The sequence below is a fragment of the Protopterus annectens genome, chromosome 14.part0 (assembly GCF_019279795.1).
Source record: "Protopterus annectens isolate FY-2018-M chromosome 14.part0, PAN1.0, whole genome shotgun sequence".
Lineage (NCBI taxonomy): Eukaryota > Metazoa > Chordata > Ceratodontiformes > Protopteridae > Protopterus > Protopterus annectens.
This window is the reverse complement of record NC_056748.1, coordinates 1,141,934,622-1,141,958,056: the sequence shown is the minus strand read 5'-3', so window position 1 is coordinate 1,141,958,056 and position 23,435 is coordinate 1,141,934,622. Positions and strand designations below refer to the sequence as shown.

The 23,435-nt window shown below is 40.3% G+C and overlaps 1 protein-coding gene across 6 annotated transcripts in view; it reads right to left on the bottom strand.

The window, feature by feature from the left end:
* Positions 1-23,435, bottom strand: part of ENTPD1 (ectonucleoside triphosphate diphosphohydrolase 1) — a 1,310,478-nt gene that overhangs the window by 43,532 nt on the left and 1,243,511 nt on the right. For all 6 annotated transcript variants that reach the window (XM_044056932.1, XM_044056929.1, XM_044056930.1 and 3 more), the window contains exon 7: positions 4,631-4,894. In XM_044056932.1, coding sequence (XP_043912867.1) covers positions 4,631-4,894 — 264 coding nt within the window. The remainder of the gene's footprint in view (positions 1-4,630; positions 4,895-23,435) is intronic.

The following is a 23,435-nucleotide window of genomic DNA, read 5'->3' as shown; positions in this document are numbered from 1 at the left end:
ACCGCAGCAGATGTTTAGAAGCGCGAAACTCAAAACCTCCAGTATTCGAGGTTTTGAATTTTGCGCTTGTAAATTTTCGCTGTTCTGTGGATTCTGCTTCTTAGGCTAGAGATACCGAAATTTGAGATTTCAGTATTTTGAGCTTCTGAAGGGAACTTATATATATATATATATATATATATATATATATATATATCTATATATATGTATATAGATATACACACACACACACACACACACACACACACACACACACACACACACACACACACACACACACACACACACCATTTGCCTAAAGAACATAGCTGGTCACTTAGTCAGCAAAACTGACCATCACCCCGATAACCAGTTTCCTAGATAACATAAGGGGATGTCACCTTTTTGATTTATAACTACATGATGTCAGATAAAGATGCAGGAGAAATTTTTGTGAAAGGGGGGTGTATGTACAGCTAATGAAAATGAACTGCTGAGAAACAGGATACAGATACCCATTAGATATTTCTACTTTGCATTAAACCTGCAGATGATGAACATTCAGTAATGGACCTATGCACATAAAGGCTGGCTGGACAATGATCAGCTTAAGCGATTAATGTGACTGATTTCTGAATGAGGTAGTTGCTGCTCTCACAGTAACCCCAGCAGAGGGCTAGACCCCAGACAAGGCTAGATACAAGGCTAGTTATTAGTAGAATACTCTGATGGAGAGGAGCACAATTATTCTGGACAATCGATGTGTTTTGCCATCAATATTCATCACATCATACTTACAAAATACCTAATAAATGTTACAGGGATATTCGGAAAACCCTGGCTAGATTTCTGAGTGACCATATAACATTCCACTGCAGGCATCCTGTGCAGTCATTTGGGCTGTCTAAAGCCCAGCTGACTAAGGGCATGTTTCTTGAGCATATTTAACTGAAAATTGCTGTTTCAGATAAATTTGGTGATTTGGCAGGTCACACTAATCAGATGTAACATGGAAATTTTACTTGTATGCAGGTTGCATCAGTCTTGAGGTATATTATATTAGCTTGGAGATGTTTGGGTTCTCCCTCTAACAGAAAGTTGGCACGTTAAGTGATTATTTGAGGTACTGTTTACTTCAGCTGTATCACAATCTTCAAAAAGTAAATTTTCAGAAGGCTACATTCAAGAAAGGATCCTCTATCCTGCATTCTCAGAAAAAAATTATAATCTGAGCATTTTTCAAAATACCAACAGGTAGTGGATGTACGACTCTGTGGACAAATAAGGAAACTGTAGTTTTCCTTAGGTATACAGCAAATGTTGGAGGTGTGTTGGGGCAGAAAGATGCAACTGGGAACATATTTTCTGGGAGTGGAATGAGTTGGTAGGCTTTACAGATTCCCACAGACTGCTCTGTTGGAGATGCTGAGGGACAAGTTGGTGTGACTAGGGAAATTATGTTTTTGAGCTATGGTACAAACTCAGCATTGCCTAGGCATAATAAGGCTTTGCTGAGTCTAATTATGATGGCTGTCAAAAAAGCAATTACTAGAAAATGGAAATCAAAGTGTAAAAAAACAACTTTACTAGAAGTAGTGAAGAGTTAAAACAACTACTGGGATCTTCAGAAAAAGGTCGGAGCAAATTACACAGGAAAAAATGGGAACTGCACTATCAATACATAGAGAAGGGGAACAAGGTTTAAAAGAAGGCAGGATTTGAATGAGCTACATAATGGTTGACTAACAATGACTGGATATGTTAAAAGTGATGTATAAAGCTTGCAGCTATAGTTGTGTCATAGGTTCATAGGTAGGTACTAGGCTATTGGCCCTGGGGCCTATACAAACCCAGCCAAAAAGGTACCCTGGCTTTTGCCACCCAAGAAAATTATTTTCCTGTGCCACTGTCGAGCAGAGCCACAGAGGTGATCCCCGGGGTGAATTTCCTATTTCCCATCCAATCATCAAGATTTTTCTTGAAGAGTGCTAACGAGGAGCTTTGTTTGATATAGATGGGTAGTTTATTCCAGAGTATGGGAATCTATCCCTCCGGCATGTTCTGTTTATTGTGGTGACAAGGTTTAGGTCCCTAGAGTGTGTAGCTTGGAGGGATTGGGATTTCTTTAAGTGGAGCATGTCCAACAGCTCTGGGTTTGATATAGCTTTGTATGTTAGGCAGAGATCACCTCTGAATAGGCGATATGCAACGGAGTAAAGCTGGAGTTTTTTGAGACAGTCTGCGTAGGGCATCTGTTTGAGGCCGGTAAATCTCTTTGTGAGGTATTTCTGCAGCCTTTCCAGTTGTTGTAGATGTCTTGTGAGGTACAAACCAAAATTTGCATTGTACTCTATAATGGGTCAAATGAGTGATGAGTAGAGGGGAACAATGACCACTTTTTTTCTGGATGAGAAACCTTTTGTGATGAGGTGTGCCACATAGAAGGATTTCCTGACTACTGTGGCAATGTGATTATCAAAGGAGAGACTACTGTCCACCTGTGTCCCAAGGTCTCTTATCACACCTTCGGTGTTAAGTATACTACCGCCTATGTTGTAGTTAATGGATACAGAGTTTTTACCAAAGGGGATGACAATGCACTTTTTGGCATTGAGCTTGAGGCCATGGTTTTGACACCAGGCATCTGTCTCAGTGAGGCCCTTTTGTAGGATGTCCACATCATTAGGAGCTTCAATTATGGCTCCTAGTTTGCAGTCATCTGAGAACTTGGTTAGCCAAAGACCTTCTGTGTTAGCCTGTACTTCAGAGAAGTAGATACCAAACAGGATAGGACACAGGACTAAACCCTGTGGTACTCCACTTGTCAATGGTCTGAAGTCGGATTTGGAGTCTGCTATTTTCACAGTGTGAGTTCTGTCAGTGAGCCAGTTGGCAACCCATCTTGTGACATAGGGATTTATACCTAGTTTAGTGAGTTTATCTATAATTCCATTGTGGGGGATGGTGTCGAAATCCTTGACAAGATCTAGATAGGCTGTGTGAACCACCTTTCCCTTGTCTATGGCTTTGGCGACTGATTCAAAGAAGTCTATCAGGTTTAGGAGATCTGATCTGCCTTTTACAAACCCAAACTGGGTGGGGTCCAGAGTTTGGAGATTACCAGTGTCTTTGTTTATAAGTTCCATGATGATATGTTCCATGGCCTTGCAGACCAGGCTCGTCAAGCTAATGGGGCCGTGGTGGCTCCCCCCCCCTTGTGGAGTGGGATAATCGTTGCTGTGTGCCATTCAGCAGGCACAAATCCTGAGGTGAGGCTATGTTTGAACATGGTACTTAGGTGGGGTGCCAGTTCATTCTGTAGTTCATGTAGAACGTAGCCTGGGATATCCGGTCCCATGGATGCTGTGTTCTTGGCTTTGGAGAGTGTGTTTTTTACCTGTGCAGCCATGATTACAGAAACTTTGCATTCTTCCGGTATAGAGATGGGCTCTTTAAGGCGAGAGAGGGGGGTAAAGTTAGCACTGAACCTATCTGCCAGGATGTTGGCAATATCAGTTGGGTCTGTATATTTAGTGCCATTGTGCTGCAACTCAGAGCAGATCTAAGTGTTGCCATTGAGATTCTTTACATAGCTATAGAATGCTTTGTGGTTGTCTTTAGAATCAGTGGCGATTTTGTTTTTGTAACTAGCTTTGGAGGATTTTATCAGGGATCGCAGCTTCTTACTGAGGCTGACCAGGGAACTCCTCCACTCGTGGGATTTTACTCTCTTTTGCATCAGTTTCTTCCTTCTGTTGTACAGTTTGTTTATGGCAGGGGACCACCAGATTGGTTTCTTTTTTTTTAGAGGATAGCTTCTTGGTTCTGTTTGAGATAGCACGATCCACACACTCATGTAAGTGCTTATAAAGTGCAATTGTGTAGGATTCAGTAGTCGCAACTGTATTGTCCATCTGCATGGGTGTCATGAAGTTTACCACTTCTGTTTTAAGAAGCATGAAGTTGGCTTTGGAGAAATTTTTTACCATGGTTTCCTTAATGAGAGGTGGGGGCAGGATGTGGATATCTGGGGTAATTAGCTTATGGTCGGATCAGACCAATGAGGCATTGACTTCAGGTGTGGAACACTCATGTTGGTAATGACTACATCTAGGATACTGTTGCCCCTGGTGGGGGTGTGGATAAGTTTATCCAGGACATTGGAGTTTATGAATTCCAGAAAGCGTTGAGCGAAGGAGTTGGTACATGAGTAGTTTTCCCAGTTAATGGTGGGGTAGTTGAAATCACCCATAATTAGGGTGTTTGGTTGAAACCTAATATTTTCCAGTACCTCAAGAAAAGAGGAGTGGGAATTCTGGGGCATGGTGGGTGATCTGTAGCAAGCTACAATTTGGAATGTATAATGATTGCAATTGAGACTGTGTTGCTATGGTTTATTGTCATTTATATAAATGTAACATGGCCTATGTCATACATGATAATTTAATTAAAAAAAAGTATATTGTGGTAGAGTGACATGACTTTACTTACAGGTGTGCCATTCCTTAAGGAAGCAGTAAAAAGGAAAACAAATCATAAAAAAATGAAATGCAATAAAAACAACATTCTAAAACATAATTTCTTGCAATTTGAGAAAGAACTTTGACTGTTTTTTTGTAAGTTGTAAGACACCAGTAAGATGAACCCGTACCCCAAACTTCCCGAAAACATGTGGCTGGAAGACATCATTAAAGCCACAATTTGAAAACCTGCAAGTTGACTTGTTGAAGAGATTTTTTAGGTTTTGTCTGCACTTTTCTGCGTCACCCTCTCCAACCACTAGGATGGATATATTTGAGTTCATATCTTCTTTTAAATAAGATGCGGTACATGGACTGCTATAGACATCTGTGTAGTTCATCTCAAAGTCTTTGTAGAAGCATGGAGTCCTGATAATGTTGCTGCCATTTGATTCCTACAAGTAGAAACAGCAAAAATTATAATTTATTTAAAAATATACCATCATAAATAAATAAAGGTGAAAGCTGTATCAGCAGCATTTAGATCCAATTACTTTTTAACTGGAAAGTAATAATTATAGAGTTTATTCTTTACTCAGTTGAGCTTTGCTTGCAGTACATATAGAGAACATGCTTGCAATGAGCTGGCATAGCATTATATTTAAAAAAGACTACATTTCTCTACAGAAGTGATATATCCTGCCACTAGAAAGATGCCACCACCAAAATCTCAATACTGAAAACAGCAAAAAGGTCCAAGAAACTTCAGCCAGTCTTTAAGGATGAGATGACACTATTAGAGGCGATATATACCAGAGTATCTAAATATAATTCTCTCAAATGTTTACTAAGAACAGTTTAGTGTTTAATACAGTGCATCCTATACATGGGTGCAAAATACATTCTCACACAGATATGTCAGTGTAAAACCTTGTTCAGTTTTGTGAAAAAGCATGTAAACTACACACACACACACACACACACACACACACACACACACACACACACACACACACACACACACACACACACACACACACACACACACACGACTGTCTCATCAATTGCCACTTCAATGAATACAAAGAGTGTTCTTTTAGAGCAAATCAAAAACGATTGAAAAAAGATTTTAAAAAGTTTATGCAGGGGGTAAGCATCTGTGACCACCTAACAATACAGCCAGCTAATTATATAACCAATACCAACAATGTACAACAGAAGTTCTTTTACTGTTGCTAATCAGCTAGCATACTTTATTTTGAGTTTTTCTTGCATTTTTTATTGTACAGTATGTTTAATTTATGCCACGGTTCTTACTCCTGTTTTGCTTTATTTCTTTTTCTTTTTTTAATGCAGATTTACTAAAGCCTTGTGGCAGTTTACTCAGACATGAGAAAATCACAGACATATATATATATATATATATATATATATATATATATATATATATATACACACACACACACACACACACACACACACACACACACACACACACACACACACACACACACACACACACTCACTCACTCACTCACTCACTCACTCACTCACTCACTCACTCACTCACTCTGAAGGTCGAGTCAAACTGTGAGAATCCCGCAGGTCGACAGTCAGAATACTGTCATTACTGACTGAACTTGCCCCTGTTCCGGACTCTTGTCCCTGGGTCCAGAGTTGCAGGAAGTTTCAACATTCAGTGTCATTTTTGTGCATGCAGGCATTCGGCATGCTATCTTTTGAGGGAAGGCTGCAATGATTGGCAGACAACTTTCTGAACATCGAGTATTTAATAGTAAACCTATCTCTTTCTATCTATCCACAGATATACATACATACATACACATATGTATATATATATATATATATATATATATATATATATATATATATATATAGTTTACATCCTTTGCCCCAGTATACTTGGAGATCTACTGATAGGCATTACAATGCAATAAGAGTGTATGTGTAGTTAAAATGTTCTGACTGCAGTCTCTAGCAGGGTGTCATTACAATGTTTTCTGAAGGGATTTTTTTTTTTTTTTTTTGAGGAAAATTTGAAAGCCTTTCAAAAGTTTACAGAAAAACTGCTAAAGTTAATTAGCTGAAATGATACAGTAAACTCTCAGTTAACCAGAGCTCAGGCAACCAGCTAAAAAATATCGAAGAAATACAGTACAATTTTTATGTGTTGCACTTTATCCCCCCCCCCCCCGCAGAAACATACCTTATGTTTTCAGAGTTTTCAAGTTTTAAAAAGGAATATAGGAATAAATTCCTTCTCTCCGCAACCTGAGAACAAGTCAAGCCAAACAAGTAGTATAGGGCACAGTATTAGTCAGGCCTGTTTTTAATAGTAATTCTCATCTCAAGCAACCAGAAACTACAGTTATCCAGCATCTACGAAACCCCATGAGTGCCGGTTAACTGAGAATTTACTGTACTTAAGAATGTCAAAAGACATTTTTGCTGTGGCTAGCTTTGTCCCATTAACCTCAAAGTGTGACAGCCCTTGCAAGCCATCCAACCTAATTATTTTTACCCCAACTCAATTCCTACTGGGGCAAACAACAATCTTCCTTGTGTTCCAAATTTAACTTCATGCAGCCAGACGTGATGAATCTGATATCACGTTTGCCTGCAATTACTGTAATAGTTAATAAAGTTCTGTATTTGCTTGGCACTTCTCAAGGCTTACAGAGCCATTAGGTTAAGTGTTTCTTCATTCAGTTCACAATACATGTGCTTGTTCTGTCTGACAAACTCAAACATAATGATTGCATTCCCCCCACCATTCTTACGTTCCAACCCCCTTACACTCATACTCCCCCCTAACACTCTCAAAGCCCGCTGTGGATTATTCCTTTTCCATCACTCATTCTCCAACCTTATCTGTGAAAAAGGATTTTAGGATCGGGTAAGTAGTTAGTTCCTAAAATCTGCTCCCTTTACCAACTCCTTACCCCTTTACCCTTCCTGTTATGAATGAACTCTTCATATTTCCACTGCATTATCTTGTGCACTAATAATATATCTCCGTGTCTTTCAGCTACAGGTCAGAACAGAGTAACCCCCCCCCCCAATTTAAGCACATTACTAAATCTGCATAAAAATAATAAAAAGGAATAGAACAAAATGGAAATCTGAACCACGGCACAAATTCAGCAGACGGTACAGTATTAAACTAACACAAATCTCAAACTAAAGTATACTTACTGATTAGAGACAGTAAAAATAATCTAAATGATAGAAAGATGATCTCCTGAAGAAAACGAAAGCACAAATTCCACAAAGAAAAAATAGCAAAGACAGGAAGTAAACATGAAGCCAAAACAGTCACCATAGCAACAGAAAATGGGCAGAGCTTACAAGTCCGATTACAAATGTATGCGGTGTACAATAAAAAGACTGCCATTTTAAAATTGGAATAAAAACAGAAACACAACTAAAAAATATATACCATCAGTTAAACCAGCTTAAGACAAATTATGGATGAGGATGCATTACCTTTTTTTTTGGGAATTGCCACCAAAATGATTACCCTTGTTAATATTTTAGAGTAAAATGAGCATAACAGCAGCTAAATCAACTTAAAAATGATGGGGGGGTGGCATTACTGTTTGCATATATGTGTCTTTTAGTTCTTGAAGTTGACACCCAATGATATACTCATCAATATTTCTGAGGCTATGTTACATAGAAAGCAGTTTGCATGTTTCTGAAGCAGTGTTTTAGTAATTTGCAAGTCTCCTTATTCAGACTCTTTCACCTGCTAGAAAGTACAGTTTTGTACCTACCATAAATGTAGATGTTCGAAGATCCACATTGCTGCAGTCCTTACATATGGGTAGTCCGCTGTCCTCGGTCGGCCCGAATACCAAAGTATTAGGCTGACGTCGGTCAAGGCGCTTAGAACTGACATCAGGACGTCAGGGTACAAAAGCGCATGACCGACGTCATATCCTCAGTCTTTTCTTGCCCCAGATGTCAGAAGGCCCCAAAAAGAAAGGCCATAGCCAAAAAACAGAAAAGAACATCCAACCACCCCTATACTAACCATATTTACAATATATACAACCCAAACCACACAACCACCTCAAACTACAGAGGGGAAGGAGGGAGGGTTAACTGGACTGCAGCAATGTGGATCTTCGAACATCTACATTTATGGTAGGTACAAAACTGTACTATGTTCTTCATCTCACATTGCTGCAGTCCTTACATATGGGTAGAATCCCAAAGCAGAGGTAAGGGAGGTTGGCAAAACTATAAAGCATTAGGGGCTGCCAAAATGCCCTGTAAAATTGCAGTGGCAAATCCAGCCCTAGATTTACAGTAAAGTGGAAGGTGGTAATGCTTAGAAAAAGTATGCACTGAACTCCAAGTAGCTGCTTCCAAAATATCTTTAGTAGCCACCCCCCTTAAAAAGGCTGTAGAAGTGGCAGTAGCCCTAGTGGAATGAGGCCTGATCCCAGCTGGAATTTCCTTACCATGATGGGAGTAACAGAATGCAATACAAAAACCAATCCACTTAGAAATAGTTTGTTTTGAAACAGGTTTGCCCTGAGAACCCAAAGCAAAAGAAACAAACAACTGCTGAGACTGCCTGAACCCTTTAGTTCTGCTCAAATAATAACGCAACTGCCTGTGTATATCCAAAGTGTGCAAAATCTTTTCCCCTTTATTTTGGGGGTTTGCATAAAAAGTAGGCAAATGAATAGTTTGGTTTAAAGCCACACTAGAAACCACTTTAGGCATAAAGGAAGGGTTAGTACGCAAAGATACTCTATCCTTATGGAAAATTAAGAAAGGCTCAACTGCCATAAGGGCCTGTAATTCAGAAACCCTTCTCGCAGAGGTAATGGCCAACAAAAAAGCAGTCTTCCATGATAAATATTTCAATTCGCAGTAGCTGCAGGCTCAAAAGGTTGTAGAGTGAGTTTCTCCAACACAAAATTGAGATCCCAAGCAGGAGTAGGAGCTCTACGTGGGGGTCTTATATTCTTTGCCCCTCTAAGGAATTGCTTAAACAAAGGATGAGAAAATAATGGTGGGTCACAGTCATAGTGAGCAGAAATGGCTGCAGCATGAACCTTTATAGAGGAGAAGGACAAACCTTTGTCCAATAACTCAGTAAGTTATTGAAGAGAAACACTTAAATTAGGTATGGAAACATCAAAGTCCTTTGCTGTACACCAAATTAAAAATCTCCTCCATTTATCAGCGTAAACTTTCCTTGTACTAGGCCTTCTGGCCTCCAAAATAACATTCAAAACTTGTTGTGGTAGCTGAGACCCTCCAGGGTCTAGAACAGAATCTTCCAGGCTGTTAGATGCAGAGACTGAAGTTTGACATTGAGTAAGTGACTGTTCTCCTGAGACAGCAGGTGTGGAATCGAAGGCAAAGGCCATGGAGGCTCCCGTACCAAACTTCTCAGTAATGGGTACCAGTGCTGTCGAGGCCAATCCGGAGCTATTAAAATCATGGTTGGCTTGTCCTGTCTGACCTTTAGGAGTACCTTTGGGAGGAGAGGCAGAGGTGGAAAGGCATAGACGTGAAGATTGCTCCAATTGAATGATAGAGCATCCACTTTCCAAGCTGTGGGATGAAACCTTTTTGTGCAAAACTTTGGCAACTGGTAATTTAGTGGAGAAGCGAACAGATCTATGTCTGGAGTTCCTCATAACACTGTCAATTTTTGAAATACATGAGGATCCAATTTCCACTCGTGGGGATCCATTATTTGTCTGCTCAACACATCTGCTAAGGAGTTCTGTGCTCCTGGCAGAAACCTTGCCTGAAGATTTAGCTGTAAACTGAGAGCAGTCTCCCACAAAATCATTGCTTGTCTGCATAGAGGGTAAGAATGTGTCCCCCCTTGCTTGTTGATGTACCACATGACAGTTGTGTTGTCTGTTTGAATCAACACCTGCCCTGGAAGAAGTAAATCCTTGAAAGCTATCAATGCAAATTGGACTGCTAACATCTCCTTCAAGTTGATATGTAAATGTTGAAGTCTGGCAGGCCACGTGTCTTGTACCCATTTTCCATTTAGATGAGCTCCCCAAGCTTTGTCTGAGGCATCTGTCGTTAGAATCTGACTCGCCTCTGGTCGGGTCACAGAGAGTCCCTTGTTTAGGTGACATTCCTGAGCCCACCACAAAATTCCTTTTGAATGCAAGGTATTATCTGAATGACAGTGTCCAGATCTTGGCAGTGTTGTCCATACATTTTGAGATACCATTGTAGCTTCCTCATATGCAGTTTGGCATTGGGAAGTACCAGAATACAAGATGCCATGAACCCCAAGGCTTGAAGGACTGTCCTTGCAGTCAGCCTGGACTGACGAGACAATTGATGGAAATACAGAGAAAGATTCTTTTGTTTGTCCGGGGTCAAAAAGGCCATCTGGGATGCTGTATTCAGTCTCACACCCAGAAAGCACATGTCCTGAGAGGGTACTAGACTGGACTTTATTTCGTTCACAGAATACCCTAGGCATCTTAACACTGCCATCACATACTGTAGATGATGAAGAAGTTCGTCCTTTTCTTGAGCCAGAATCAGGCAATCGTTCAAATAAGGATAAATCTGTATTCCTTTTAGCCTGAAGAAGGCTATCACTGGAGCCAGAACCTTTGTGAACACTCTGGGCGCAGTAGATAAGCCAAAGGGCAATGCAGAGAACTGATAATGAAAAGTCCCAGCCCGAAAACGCAGATATTTCCTGCAACTGGGCCTGATAGGAACATGCAGGTAAGCCTCTTTGAGATCCAGAGTCACCATCCAGTGATCTTTGCCTAGCAGAGGTAAAAGCTGTTGTAACGTCAACATTTTGAACTTTGGAATGTCCAGATATGTGTTGAGGATAGATAAATCCAAAATTGGTCTCCGCGTGTTCCCTTTCTTTGGTACTAGAAACAGGCGAGAATAAAATCCTAGGCCCACTTCTGACAGAGGGACCGGTTGTATAGCTCCTATTTGAAGTAGTAGAGAAATCTGTTTGTAAGCCTCTAGTCTTTGCTGAGGAGGAACGTCTGACATGCCTTTGAAAGGAGGCAAGGTATGGAAATAAAACTTGTAACCTTGGTGTATGATATCCAATACCCATTTGTCCTGGGTAATTAAAAGCCAATTTTCCTTGAAGAGAGCCAACCTTCCTCTCAAAGGTGCTGCCAGGCAAGAAGGATCTGGCAGCTGAAAAAGTAGGTCATTGGGCCTGTTTACGAAAGGACTGGCCCCTGCCCTCACTTGAAGATTGTGCAGGTGAACTCCATGTTCTAGGCCTGAAGGTACTCTGAGCTCTGCCCCTACCACGTCTAGATCTACCCCTAGACTGAGAATCAGAGGAAGGATACGTCCACCCCTTAGTAGGCCAATTCCTACTAAACTTCGGAGGCTGAACCTGCAAAAAATCTTTAACAGTCTGCATAGACTTAGCCTTGTCTTCCATTTTTTTCAAGACTGACTCCACAGGAGGACCAAACAACACTTCAGACTGTAAAGGAGCATCCAAAATCCTTGTCTTAACATGGTCAGATAAATTCTGATCCTTAAGCCAGGCGTGCCTGCGAAGAACTGAACCAGTGGCAGCCACCCTAGAAGAGGCCTGCAAAGCATCAAAACCACACTGCAAAGAATGCTTACCCACCTGTTCAGAGACATGTACCAAATCTTGCAACTCTTTACACTCAATTCCTTCTGCCAGAGCATCCACCTTAGATTTCAACTGAGAAAGAAGGAAATTCTGATATTTCAACATATGAAATTGGCAATTCAAAGCTCTCATTGCTAAGGTAGAAGAGGTATAGACCTTTTTTCCCCATCTATCCAAAGCTCTAGCCTCTTTATCTAGAGGAACTGGATTCTTTACAACAGAGGCCCTGACACCCTTAGGTCCCTGGCTAATAGTTTCTGGATCCGCCCTGGGACTCTTATAGAGATATTTATGAGCCTCAGGCACCCTGTAATACCTATCCGGTTTAACTGGTGCAGGAGGCAGAGAATCAGGATTAAGGGATGCCTCTGAAAACACATCTTGCACAACATCCAGAACAGGGGGTATAGCTAAGGGCCTATGCTGGGGTAAAAACAAAAATTCCCTTAGCCTTTTCCGTGAATCAGAGAAGTCCTGACCTTCCCACTTAAAATGTTCCCTCATAGAATGAAGTGTCTCTGAAAAAGAAAAATCCTCTGGAGGTGAAGCAGAAGGAGTGGAATCTTCTGCATCAGAATCAGAGTAAGGAGTGAATTCCTGCATGTCTTCAGCCGAAGACTCTGAATCATCTGAAGCTTGTTCAAAACTTTCCAACTCTGGCTCCACCCTAGGCCTCTTATCAGGAGGGGGCATAGAACCTCTAATCAGAGTAATCAAATCTTCTGCCATCTTAAGCATGTGCTTCTTAGGCACAGACCCTGCAGAACTAGTACTGACACCAACAGAAGACAAACCTGGCCTGCCTCTGGAAGAAGCCTTGGAAACAGAAGGAGAGGGCCTAACCACCCTGGGAAGGGAAGGGAGTACAGAGACCTGAGAAGCCCCCTCAGCCTGACCTGCCTCATGAGAGGCCACATCCTGCAAAATCAAAGTCTCCCCCTGAGACTCTAGAGAAGCCTCCGTCGGAACCACCGGTTCCACTGAAGCCTCTAAAGAACCGGCGTCCGGAACGGACGACTCATCTTGCCTGGGTTTAACCGCTTTGTCTTTGCGCTTCTTCGTGGAAGCGGGCGTCGGAGTATCCGACGGCATATTATAATTGCACCGCTTGCCGAAGACCAGCCTAGCACAATCCAACCTTCGCTTAATAGTGCGCTTATTAAACCTAGCACAAAAGCGACACCCGACTACGTCGTGCTCAGGCCCCAAACAAGGAATACACAAAGAATGATAATCCCTATGCGGTATCTGTTTCCCACAAGAAATACAATTATTCACTTTTTCTGACATCCGGTAATAAACTGAGGCAAGAAAAAAACAAAATATTCCCCAACGGGGTACTTAGCCAACTTGGATTCGGTCTGAAACTCCGAACTCGAAAAATTTCAGAACGCCGAACGGCACTTGCAACGCTGCTTCTGCATCGGACCATGCGGCAAAAAAGACTGAGGATATGACGTCGGTCATGCGCTTTTGTACCCTGACGTCCTGATGTCAGTTCTAAGCGCCTTGACCAACGTCAGCCTAATACTTTGGTATTCGGGCCGACCGAGGACAGCGGACTACCCATATGTAAGGACTGCAGCAATGTGAGATGAAGAACATCTGAGCTGATGTGCTGTGATTTATCCTATTTATAAAGTTAGCAGTGTAATAACACACAGCAGTTTGACTGAAGAGTCTCTTAAATAACCACCATAAAAATTCAGACCAAAACTACACACGATTAAAAGTTATAATCCTTCATAGCAATCAATTAGCCAAAATGGGCAGAAATGTTTTACATTAAAAAAAACTGCAAAACAACACAGATATGTGTTTTTTTTTATAAGTGCAGTTAGTCACCCAAGGTAGAGAAAGCTACAGATTTTACTGCATGCACAGGGATTATAAGGCATGAGCCCCACAACACTACTCGGCTTGCAGTAATTTTTGTATTATGCATATCCCCCTTGCACTTTACTGTATGCATTTTAGTAGCAAATTCACTCTGAGCATTCTTTATTACTATTGGAGAACTATGAATAATGCTTTACAGATGAGCCTTCTCCTGAAGCAAAATACAAAATGCATTACTTAGCCATTTATTTATTTAAAATTTATTAACTGGGCTCGTACAGGACTCTTTTCAGGTACTACCCAAGGCATAAGACAATACAGCACAAAATACATATCTATATTTGTAACGTCTAACAGAGATGAATTGAGACTGAGTAAACATAGCAGCATTTCGCTAACACTTATAACAAAACAAAATAATATAACTGGAATATACAAACAGCCATGGCTATATTGCTCTAAGCAACTACTAAAGCTGCAAATGAAAATCTATTTTCAGAAGTCACTCCACACTGTCCAACCAAAAGAGCTGTTTTCCCTCCCTCAGAATAAACAACTTTAATCAGTTCTTTTACTAGGAAGAAATTCCAGTTGGTCTTTTTTTTCTTCACCTGAACTTTATTGAAAGAACATCCAAATAGCCATTAGTTCATGTATTTTGTCGAGTGCTTTTGACTGAGATAAACTCGGCTTCCTCATATCAATACACTGTACACCTGGACATGGCCAAGTTCTTTGATTCTGCCATTATCAAAAGAAAATCAAACCAAATGTAACCCACTATGTTACCCACTGTTTAGGAAACTAGCTTACCGACAGAACCCAAACTGCTATTGGAGGCAAGATTTCATTAAAAAGAGAAATTACCATTGGCATATCTCTGGAATTAGTCATGAGGTCACTTCACATCTCTTATTTGTCGTATTTACTTCTTTGATGTTAAGGCCAGGCCATCACGAAGGGCTTGTGTCTAATCAAGTCTAAAGACAACTGTAAACTTTGAGATGTCATAAACTACCTACCTGACTGCCAGATTCTCTAGGAGTGCCTAACGGGTACTAAGTGATACCTGGAACATGGTCTTAAACTAAATGCAAGGAAATGCAGTACCATGTTCTTTGGCAAACATAGGTACCCAGACAGATGAAACCTCTTTGAAAACTGATGCCATTATTAGAGACCTGGACACTTTTGTTGACTATATACTATCCTTTGACTGTCATGTGCCCACTGTCAATAGGAAATCCAGCCAGACTGATTACCAGGGATATATCTTTTAGGTCTAATGAAGTTATCACCCCTCTATACTCCTACCTTACCTGACTCAGGGTGGCATATAATGCCCCCTTCTGTATGTAGAGATACACTGATGTCCCTCTCACCAGGCTGAGTAAAGAGAAAGTCACTTTCAGTTGCTTATCAGAGGCCAGGATCAGCCATATTATGCACGCACTCAGGTCACTGGACCAGAAGTACCAGTATGACTCAGTCATAGTCCATGTAGATGTAATTGATCTGAGAAGTACCTCCCTAGACTATATGAAGGGAGACATCATGTAGCTCTCAGAATATGTGTCTCAGGCGGGTATGAGCCTGGCACTCAGCAGCATTTTACCTTCTCCAAGCATGATGCCACAATACTAACAAAAGATGACAGACTTTAATAATTGGCTTAATTTCTGGTGTCATTCTAAGGGGTGCAATATTTGTCAGCATGGAATAGCCAAGGAATGTCTGCTCCCCTCCCCCCTAGGCTTTCAAATATTAACTAGAACATTGTCCTCACCCCATAGTCCCTTTTTTAGGCAATGCCAAACTGCAAGTACTTCCGACATAAATCAAAAACAAGAAAATCTAAAGGTGTTACTGCTCAGTGCTAGGAGTGTAAACAAAAAACTCCACTCCCTAGAAGCTGTCTTCACCCTAGAGAATGCCAATGTCTGTGTGGTCACTGAGACAGGTTTTAAAACCATGGACACTATAACCAGGTACTTCAAGGTTATAATGCCTTCCACACATTTAGACCAGTTATTAAACAGACAAGGACTAAAGATGGAGGTGTCTCGGTTTACATCAAAAATAAATACACCTCACGGCTAGTCAAACAGGACAATACACTTGAGCTTTTCCATGTTCAAATCCATCCATCCACAGCCATTTTTTCCCATTTTTGCACATGGGGTTGGGGTGTCACTTGAACAGTGACAATCATCTAGAGCTAAGGTTTACACTGCCAGTTGGCTAGCCCTGCTACAGTATTACTTCCACACCACACACTCGCTCCTATGGCCAATTTAGAGTATCCAATCCACCTACTGCATGTCTTTGGAATGTGGGAAGAAACCCAAGTGAAGACAGGGAGGACATGCAGACTCCATAGAGAAGGCACCCCAGCTGAGAATCAAACTTGCTGTGAGGCAACAGCACTATCTACTGCTCCACTATGCCATCCTCATTTCTATGTTAAATATTTGAACTTCTAAAATGTTGAATACCATATGGTTGAGACCATATGGTCGACATTTGGAAGTTCGAATATACAATAAAAAAAAAAAGTGCGAACAGGGGGGCAAGCCCCCCTGAACCCCCCACACCCACCCTACTTAAATATACCAACTCCGAGAATGCACTTCAGTGCAGAAAAGGGAAATTCTCCCATTCTGCACTGTACGGCACCATTAAAAGTCAATCTTTGAACAATTGAAATGTCGATCATATGGTCTCGACCATATGACTTTTGACATTTCCAACATTCGAACATTTGACATAGACCCCCATCCTCCATGTTCAACTCACCATATGTAAAATTCAATACCACTTTGTTGCAAAATATAGGTCCCTCTCTATGACCCAGGAAACCCATACCACCTATTTAAACTTATTGGAAACACTCACCATCTAACCCCAGTACCATATTCATGGGTGACTTTAATTACCTCACTATTAAACGGGAAGCATATATGACACCAAATATACAGGCACAGAGATGCCTGGATTTTGCAAATCCAAACTACCTAGACCAGATTGTCAATACACCAACCAGTGGTGCAACCATACTGGATATGTTCCTCACTGATATAGGAGAGAGCTGTACACCCCCTAGTGTAATGCCTTCTCTGGTAAGGTCAGATCACAAAACGATCTCCTTTGAAGTAAAAATAAAACCTGGAACTCCAGATAGCCCTGGAATATTCACAAACTACTTTAAGGCCAACTTCCTACTATTAAGTGATAACCTGGCAAAACTTCAAGTCCCCATATATCTTGAGAACATTGCTGCCTGCACAGAACTGTTCACAGATACCCTATACAAGCATGTTAATAGAGGCAGCTGTCCTCACCATAAAGAAGTACAGATTTACCTCAAAGAACAAGCCACCCTGGTGGAAGAACAGCATCAATAGGCCACATAAAAGAAGGATGAAAATCAAACAATGCAGATGTCAAAGTTCACCAAAGACAAATTTGAAGTAAATTTGGCCTCTCAGGCCAAGGATAACCACAAGGCATTCTTTAAGGCAAAAGACAACTGTGTGCAGAGCTCATTGTTAATGGAGCCACCTATAATAATCCAGAAGATATAACAAACCTACTGGCTAACAAATTCAGCTCCAACTTTACCCCTCTCTCCCCCCTTAACATTTCCCTCAGGAAATAACATCAAATCTAACTACCACTGAGATCACTAGGGTACAGGTCCTTAATGATCTCTCTAAGGAAAGAACACTACATTAATGGGCCCAGACAATATCCCGGGATGCCTTCTAAATAGCATGAAACATGACCTTTCATGCCCTCTGGAATTGCCATTTAACTCTAACATCCAAACAGGCTTCTTGACTCATGAATGGGGAACAGCAACAGTCATCCCTCTGCCCAAAGGTGGGCCATCTACAGACCCATAAGTCTCAAAAGTCTTGTATGCAAAGCCATGGAAATAATTATCATGGAAATGATCAGTTGTGACACAGGAAACCTCCAGACACTGGACCCAATCCAATTTGGTTTAGTCAAAGGCAGGTCATGCTTACTCAACCTGGTGGACTTGTTTGCGAAGGTCACCAAAGCAATATATGAGGGAAAATGGTTCACACTGCCTATCTTGACCTGGCAAAGGTTATTTGACAAAATACCCTGCTCAGGCATCGTCGGCAAACTCAAGACATTAGGTGCAAACTCTTATGTCACCCAGTGGATAGCCTGCTGGCTCACAGACAAGACACAGGAAGTTAGAACTGGTGAATTCACCTCTACAGAGGCCAGTGGCAAGTGGAGTCCCTCTGGGATTAGTCCTGAGACCACTCCCTTTTGGCATTTAATTCTCAGACATCAAAGCTAATGTCAGTGGACTCTGTCTGACTAAATTTGCAGATGATTGCAAATTAGGAGCTGTCAATGAATCCGCCACCACCACTAATGTTCTCCAGGAAGGGCTGACAGACAAACAACTGTTGTCAGAGCCATGGACTAAAACTAAGTGCCATGAAATGCATAATAGTATCCTTTGGGAAGTCAGCCACCCCTGGTAACTATCATTTTGACAATACACCCCTAACAGTTAACTCAGTAGTCAGGAACTTGGGGGGAGACACATACAATAATCTAGCTTTTGACCATCATGTGTCTACAGTAGAGAGGAATTTGTTCTATGTCACTCAACTTATAAACAAAGGTATGGCATCTAGGTCCAAGAAAGTCATTGTTCTCAGTAGTCAGCATTCATCAAACTTATCAGTGAGTGCAGTGCCCTTTGGTATGTACCTAACCAAACACATCCAACAACTGGAATGCCCACAGAGGTTCCTCACTAAAAGAATAAAGGGAAGTAAGTAACCATGTCCTATGCAGACTGCTCAAGGCCCTATCCCATTATTCTGACTCCTAAAAACTGTTGAGTGGATATCTATACCTGGCATACAAGGCATTGTCAAACCGCACTCTGATGGACCTCCTAGATCTCTGCAAAATAAACAGTACTAGAATTACCCAGTTTAAGGACTTAAACCTTGCCTGTGATATAAACAGGATCTGCTGGAAAGATAAGTATGTATCCCAGAGACTACCGCTGCTCTGAAACAGGTTTCCCATCCATGTGAAGCAGAGGTCCACCCTAACCCAATTCAAGTGTAACTTGAGACAACTGGATGGGGAACAGGAAATTTATCCTTGGTTTGGCACCTATGCCTCTAATGAACACAGGCCACCTTTAAATGGTTCATCTCCCAGGCCCCTGCTTACACTTATCAAGGATATCAGAACTTGTCAGAGATTTGGGATGCATGGCTAGACTTAAAAAGGCCCTTGTGGTCATTAGCCTAACAGACAGCTATGAAACTATGAACCTACTGAATAAATTACAATGACATCTGGTAACTGAAGGGCAACACGATCGGATCAGCTACATTAACACAATAAGTGATCATTAATAAGTGTATTGTGTGTGTTAAACTGTGTAACTCCGTTCATACATTATATCTAAGTATCTAAAGATAACCAAAAACAGTATCATGCATATACATCAATAGAAACATCTGTGCATATATCTCAAAGTTGTTTTTCTTATAAACTAGAATACATTCAGGAATACTTCATAAAAATACATTTAAACCAAGGAAAAACACAGTTAAATATAGATTTGGCCACTAAGATGCACACTTTTGATAAGAAACTTGAAACACGCAAAGTGAAGTATAACAGAGATTATAGGCTTTATGCTTCTAAACAGGCATTTATTAAGCTGAAATCCTGAGGGACACGTTGGTTTGTTTCCAACACTGGTGTTTCAGTTTCTAACAGAAGCAATTGTAAATGCGTAAGAACCCAGTTTGACCCTACTTTCATTTTCCCGATTCTTCAGTTTGGTCTAATTTTGATACTGATGTGCACACCTCTCCTCAAAAATTACTTTTTTGAAGGAAAATCATAGCGATACAAATGGAGTGGTCACAAACACCACAAAACTGGATCTAGAAAAAGAGATATCCACAGGTTTTCTGAACATGATGACGAAAACTTAATTTCTGATAATTTTGTTATTAATTTGTCTGGTTTGAATGTTGGCTATTCTTGTATTTCTTTATAAAATAAACGTTTAGCCTCTGTTCCTACTATACATGTTTCTTCAGCAGATTTGATATTGGATGTCAAGAAACTTTGTTGTTTGTTAAATGTGAAATATTTGCATCATTAAAGGGGACCTGATACTGATTTTTATCATTTAAAATCTTCTTTTCCACCTCTCTACTACCATAAAATCAGAGCATTTGGACAGTCAGTGTTAAATGAAATCAAGGGGAAATTTTTTCATAATTTTGGCTCAAATCTGACTAGTGATGAAAGAATAGCTTTAAATGGGTTAAGAACAAATCGAGTTGCAATTACTTATTGGGCTGATAAAGGGGACGGTGTGGTAATTTGGTCTTTTAAGACTATAAACTTGAAGCCCATAAGCAACTTAATGATGTTACAACTTATTTACCTGTATAAATTGACCCTACTTGTTTATTCAAAAATGTTATTGATGAATATCTGACTGAATGGTGACTAAGAAAAGCATTACTAGTGAGGTAAGGCAGCAATGATACTCAAATTGCCTACTCATCAGAGATCTTATCTCTTGCCCAAGGTGCATAAAGAAGTAAACCCACCCCTGAATGACCAATTGTTTCAGGAAAAGGTTCTCTTACCTCATTCACCTTTTTCACAGTTTTATCTTAAGGTTTTTACCTTTTGTAAGGGTTAGTATTAAGGATACCACTGAATTTTTGGTTGTCATTGATCATATGGAAGTACAAAGCAGTGTGGGGGGTTGGGGGAGGGGAAAGCTGTTTTACGCACACTGGATGTGGGGAGTCTCTATACTTCAATAGTGAATGACAAAGGTCTTGAGACTAATTATTGGTTGCAACAGAGTGCCTTTTATCCTATGGATTTCAATAGAGTTTTGTTATAACTAATGACATTAGTTTTGGAAATTAATGTCTTATTTTGACAGTAAATGTTATTTACAATTATGTGGCACAATTATGGTGGAGGGGGCAATTTTGCCCCCATATATGCTGACTTGTACACGATTTGAGGATTTCTACATTTATGATGCAACCTTTAATTGTTATTGTAATTATTATTCCTTATGGTTTTGTGGAGGTGATTTCTGGATGACTGTTGGTGTTCATGTGAGAATGATATTCCAGCATCTTTTGTCAAATTCCTGAATCACAATGATTTTGGGTTTAGGTTCACTTGTAAATTTATTTGTTGAAACACAGTTGCCCAGTATTAAGGTAGCTGGAATAAAGAAGCTGAACCACAACAAAGTAAAAATCTTCTTTTTTAATACAAAATGGTGGGAGCTTTCGCAATGGTAACCATTGCTTCATCAGACAGTTCATTCAAACAACAATAGCACTTAAATACTTTAATTAATTACTAAAACAACCAATCCTACCACTCAAAGTTAATTCAGCACATAGCAATCAGTTAATTACTATGGTTACGTTTTGCCCTTAGTTAATTGCTGAAGTCAGAAAAACTCTGTTTAAAAACCACATGCACAAAATGTAAAGACAAGAACATGTAGATAAATATAAATAAAATACATAAAAAGTCAATGAATAAATACATATACTCATGTTCCCCATTTAGTAACTACTTATGTGTGTGGGTATAAGCATAAAAATATATATATAAAATATATATATAAAAGTATAAGCAGTACACACTCAACAACTTAATACATTTTGAAGCCTGCTTAAACCTAAATGTTATATCAAGGGGACTCAGAGTACTTAATATGCCCACATATGGAAACACCTACCCCACTTTGTTAGCCTAGTGACAACAAATTAATCTTAAGACCAGTAAAGCATATATACAATTGTTGCTGGACTTTTTCAAGCTGGTGGAACAACAGCTTAATGAAAAGATATGTCAGCAACAACACAAACTGTCTGCGCTTTATGGGGAAGCAGCTACTGAAGTTTTCATGCATGAACTAATTGATAAGATACTCCATTATGAAACCAGACTGCTTGAGCAAAAGAAAAAGAAACAATGTAGGGATCTAACAGATTTCACCAACCAGTATGTCTTTACTTGGCCGAAACCTGCACAGTCTGCAGAGCAGTCTAATACCAACCTCAATCTGAGATCTATGAGAGAAATCAATGGGCAGTCAGAGGTACCACCAACAGCCTACCAGCAGAGGAGAGGGCAAGTTCAGTCATTTGAGTGGCATGAAAGACCGAGGGCGGAGCATCAGGTACAGTCTGAAGAGATGACCAATGCACGCAGGGAGGAAGAGGAAACAATGAATCAACAGCCAGGAGGGTGTGTCCTTTCACCAAATGAGGCACATTCCATTTATTTTACACAGATGGAAGTGCCATCGTCCTCGGCAACCAATGATAAGGCAACTACTGCCTCCACAACTACAGCCGCGGTAAGAAGGAAGATTAATATGGAAGGAGGACAAAAACAGGTTTTTCCTGTTCTATCCCTACCGTTTCGAGCAGGGAGGAGAAAAATTTGTGGAACAGGACATTTACAGGGGCCAGAAACGGAAAGAGGCACCAGGTCAGTTACAAACTCACACTTTGAAGAAAATGTGGAGGTATGGGCAGGAGAGTTAATATGGAATATTTCCAATTATGCACTGTCTGCAGCAGAGACTTCTTTATTAAACAGAGGTTTAAATTGTATACCTTCGACTAAAATGGACATTAGCGAATTTCTGTTATGCCTACGTATGTTTACTAGAAATGTGACATTGAAACAACAATTTGGAAATGGCAACGAGGCAAGGGATGTTCAGTTTAAGAAAAACAGTCTGTATGTACCAATACTGCCGCATAATATAGAAACCGTCTTAAAAGCTTGTGAAAATGCCATTTATAGCACAGGAAACCATAGTTTTTTAGAATAAGGAAAGTATAATTTGACAAAGAGTGAGCACAAAGCATCGTGTGACTTGCAGACTAATGATAGCATAGTTATAAGACCCACTGACAAAGGGGGACCAGTGGTGATATTGAATGCTGACTTTTATAATACAGCTATGCAAGAAATGTTATTGGATCCAAATGTGTATGTTGAAGTACCAACAACAATTGTGTTTGAAATGAGTGAACAGATTGCTAGTACCTTATATGAATACATGTGTATGGAACTATTAAGTAAAGATCTTTTTAATTATTTTACTGTTGAAAATCCACTCATACCTCAAATCCATGGCCTCCCCAAGATACACAAAGACCCATATAACCCGAAATTTAGACCTATAGTAGCAGGGGTAGGATGGCTAACATAACCTATCTCTATACACCTGGATAAGGAATTGAAGATGGCACTCAATGAATATGCATATGTCTTGAAAGACACAGAACAGTTTGTAGTGGACCTTTATTGGGCAGTGAAGCAAATGGGAACAGCAGATATGAGGATGCTGGCCACACTAGATGTAGTGTCTTTATTTACAAGTATACCCAATGACAAGGGGATAA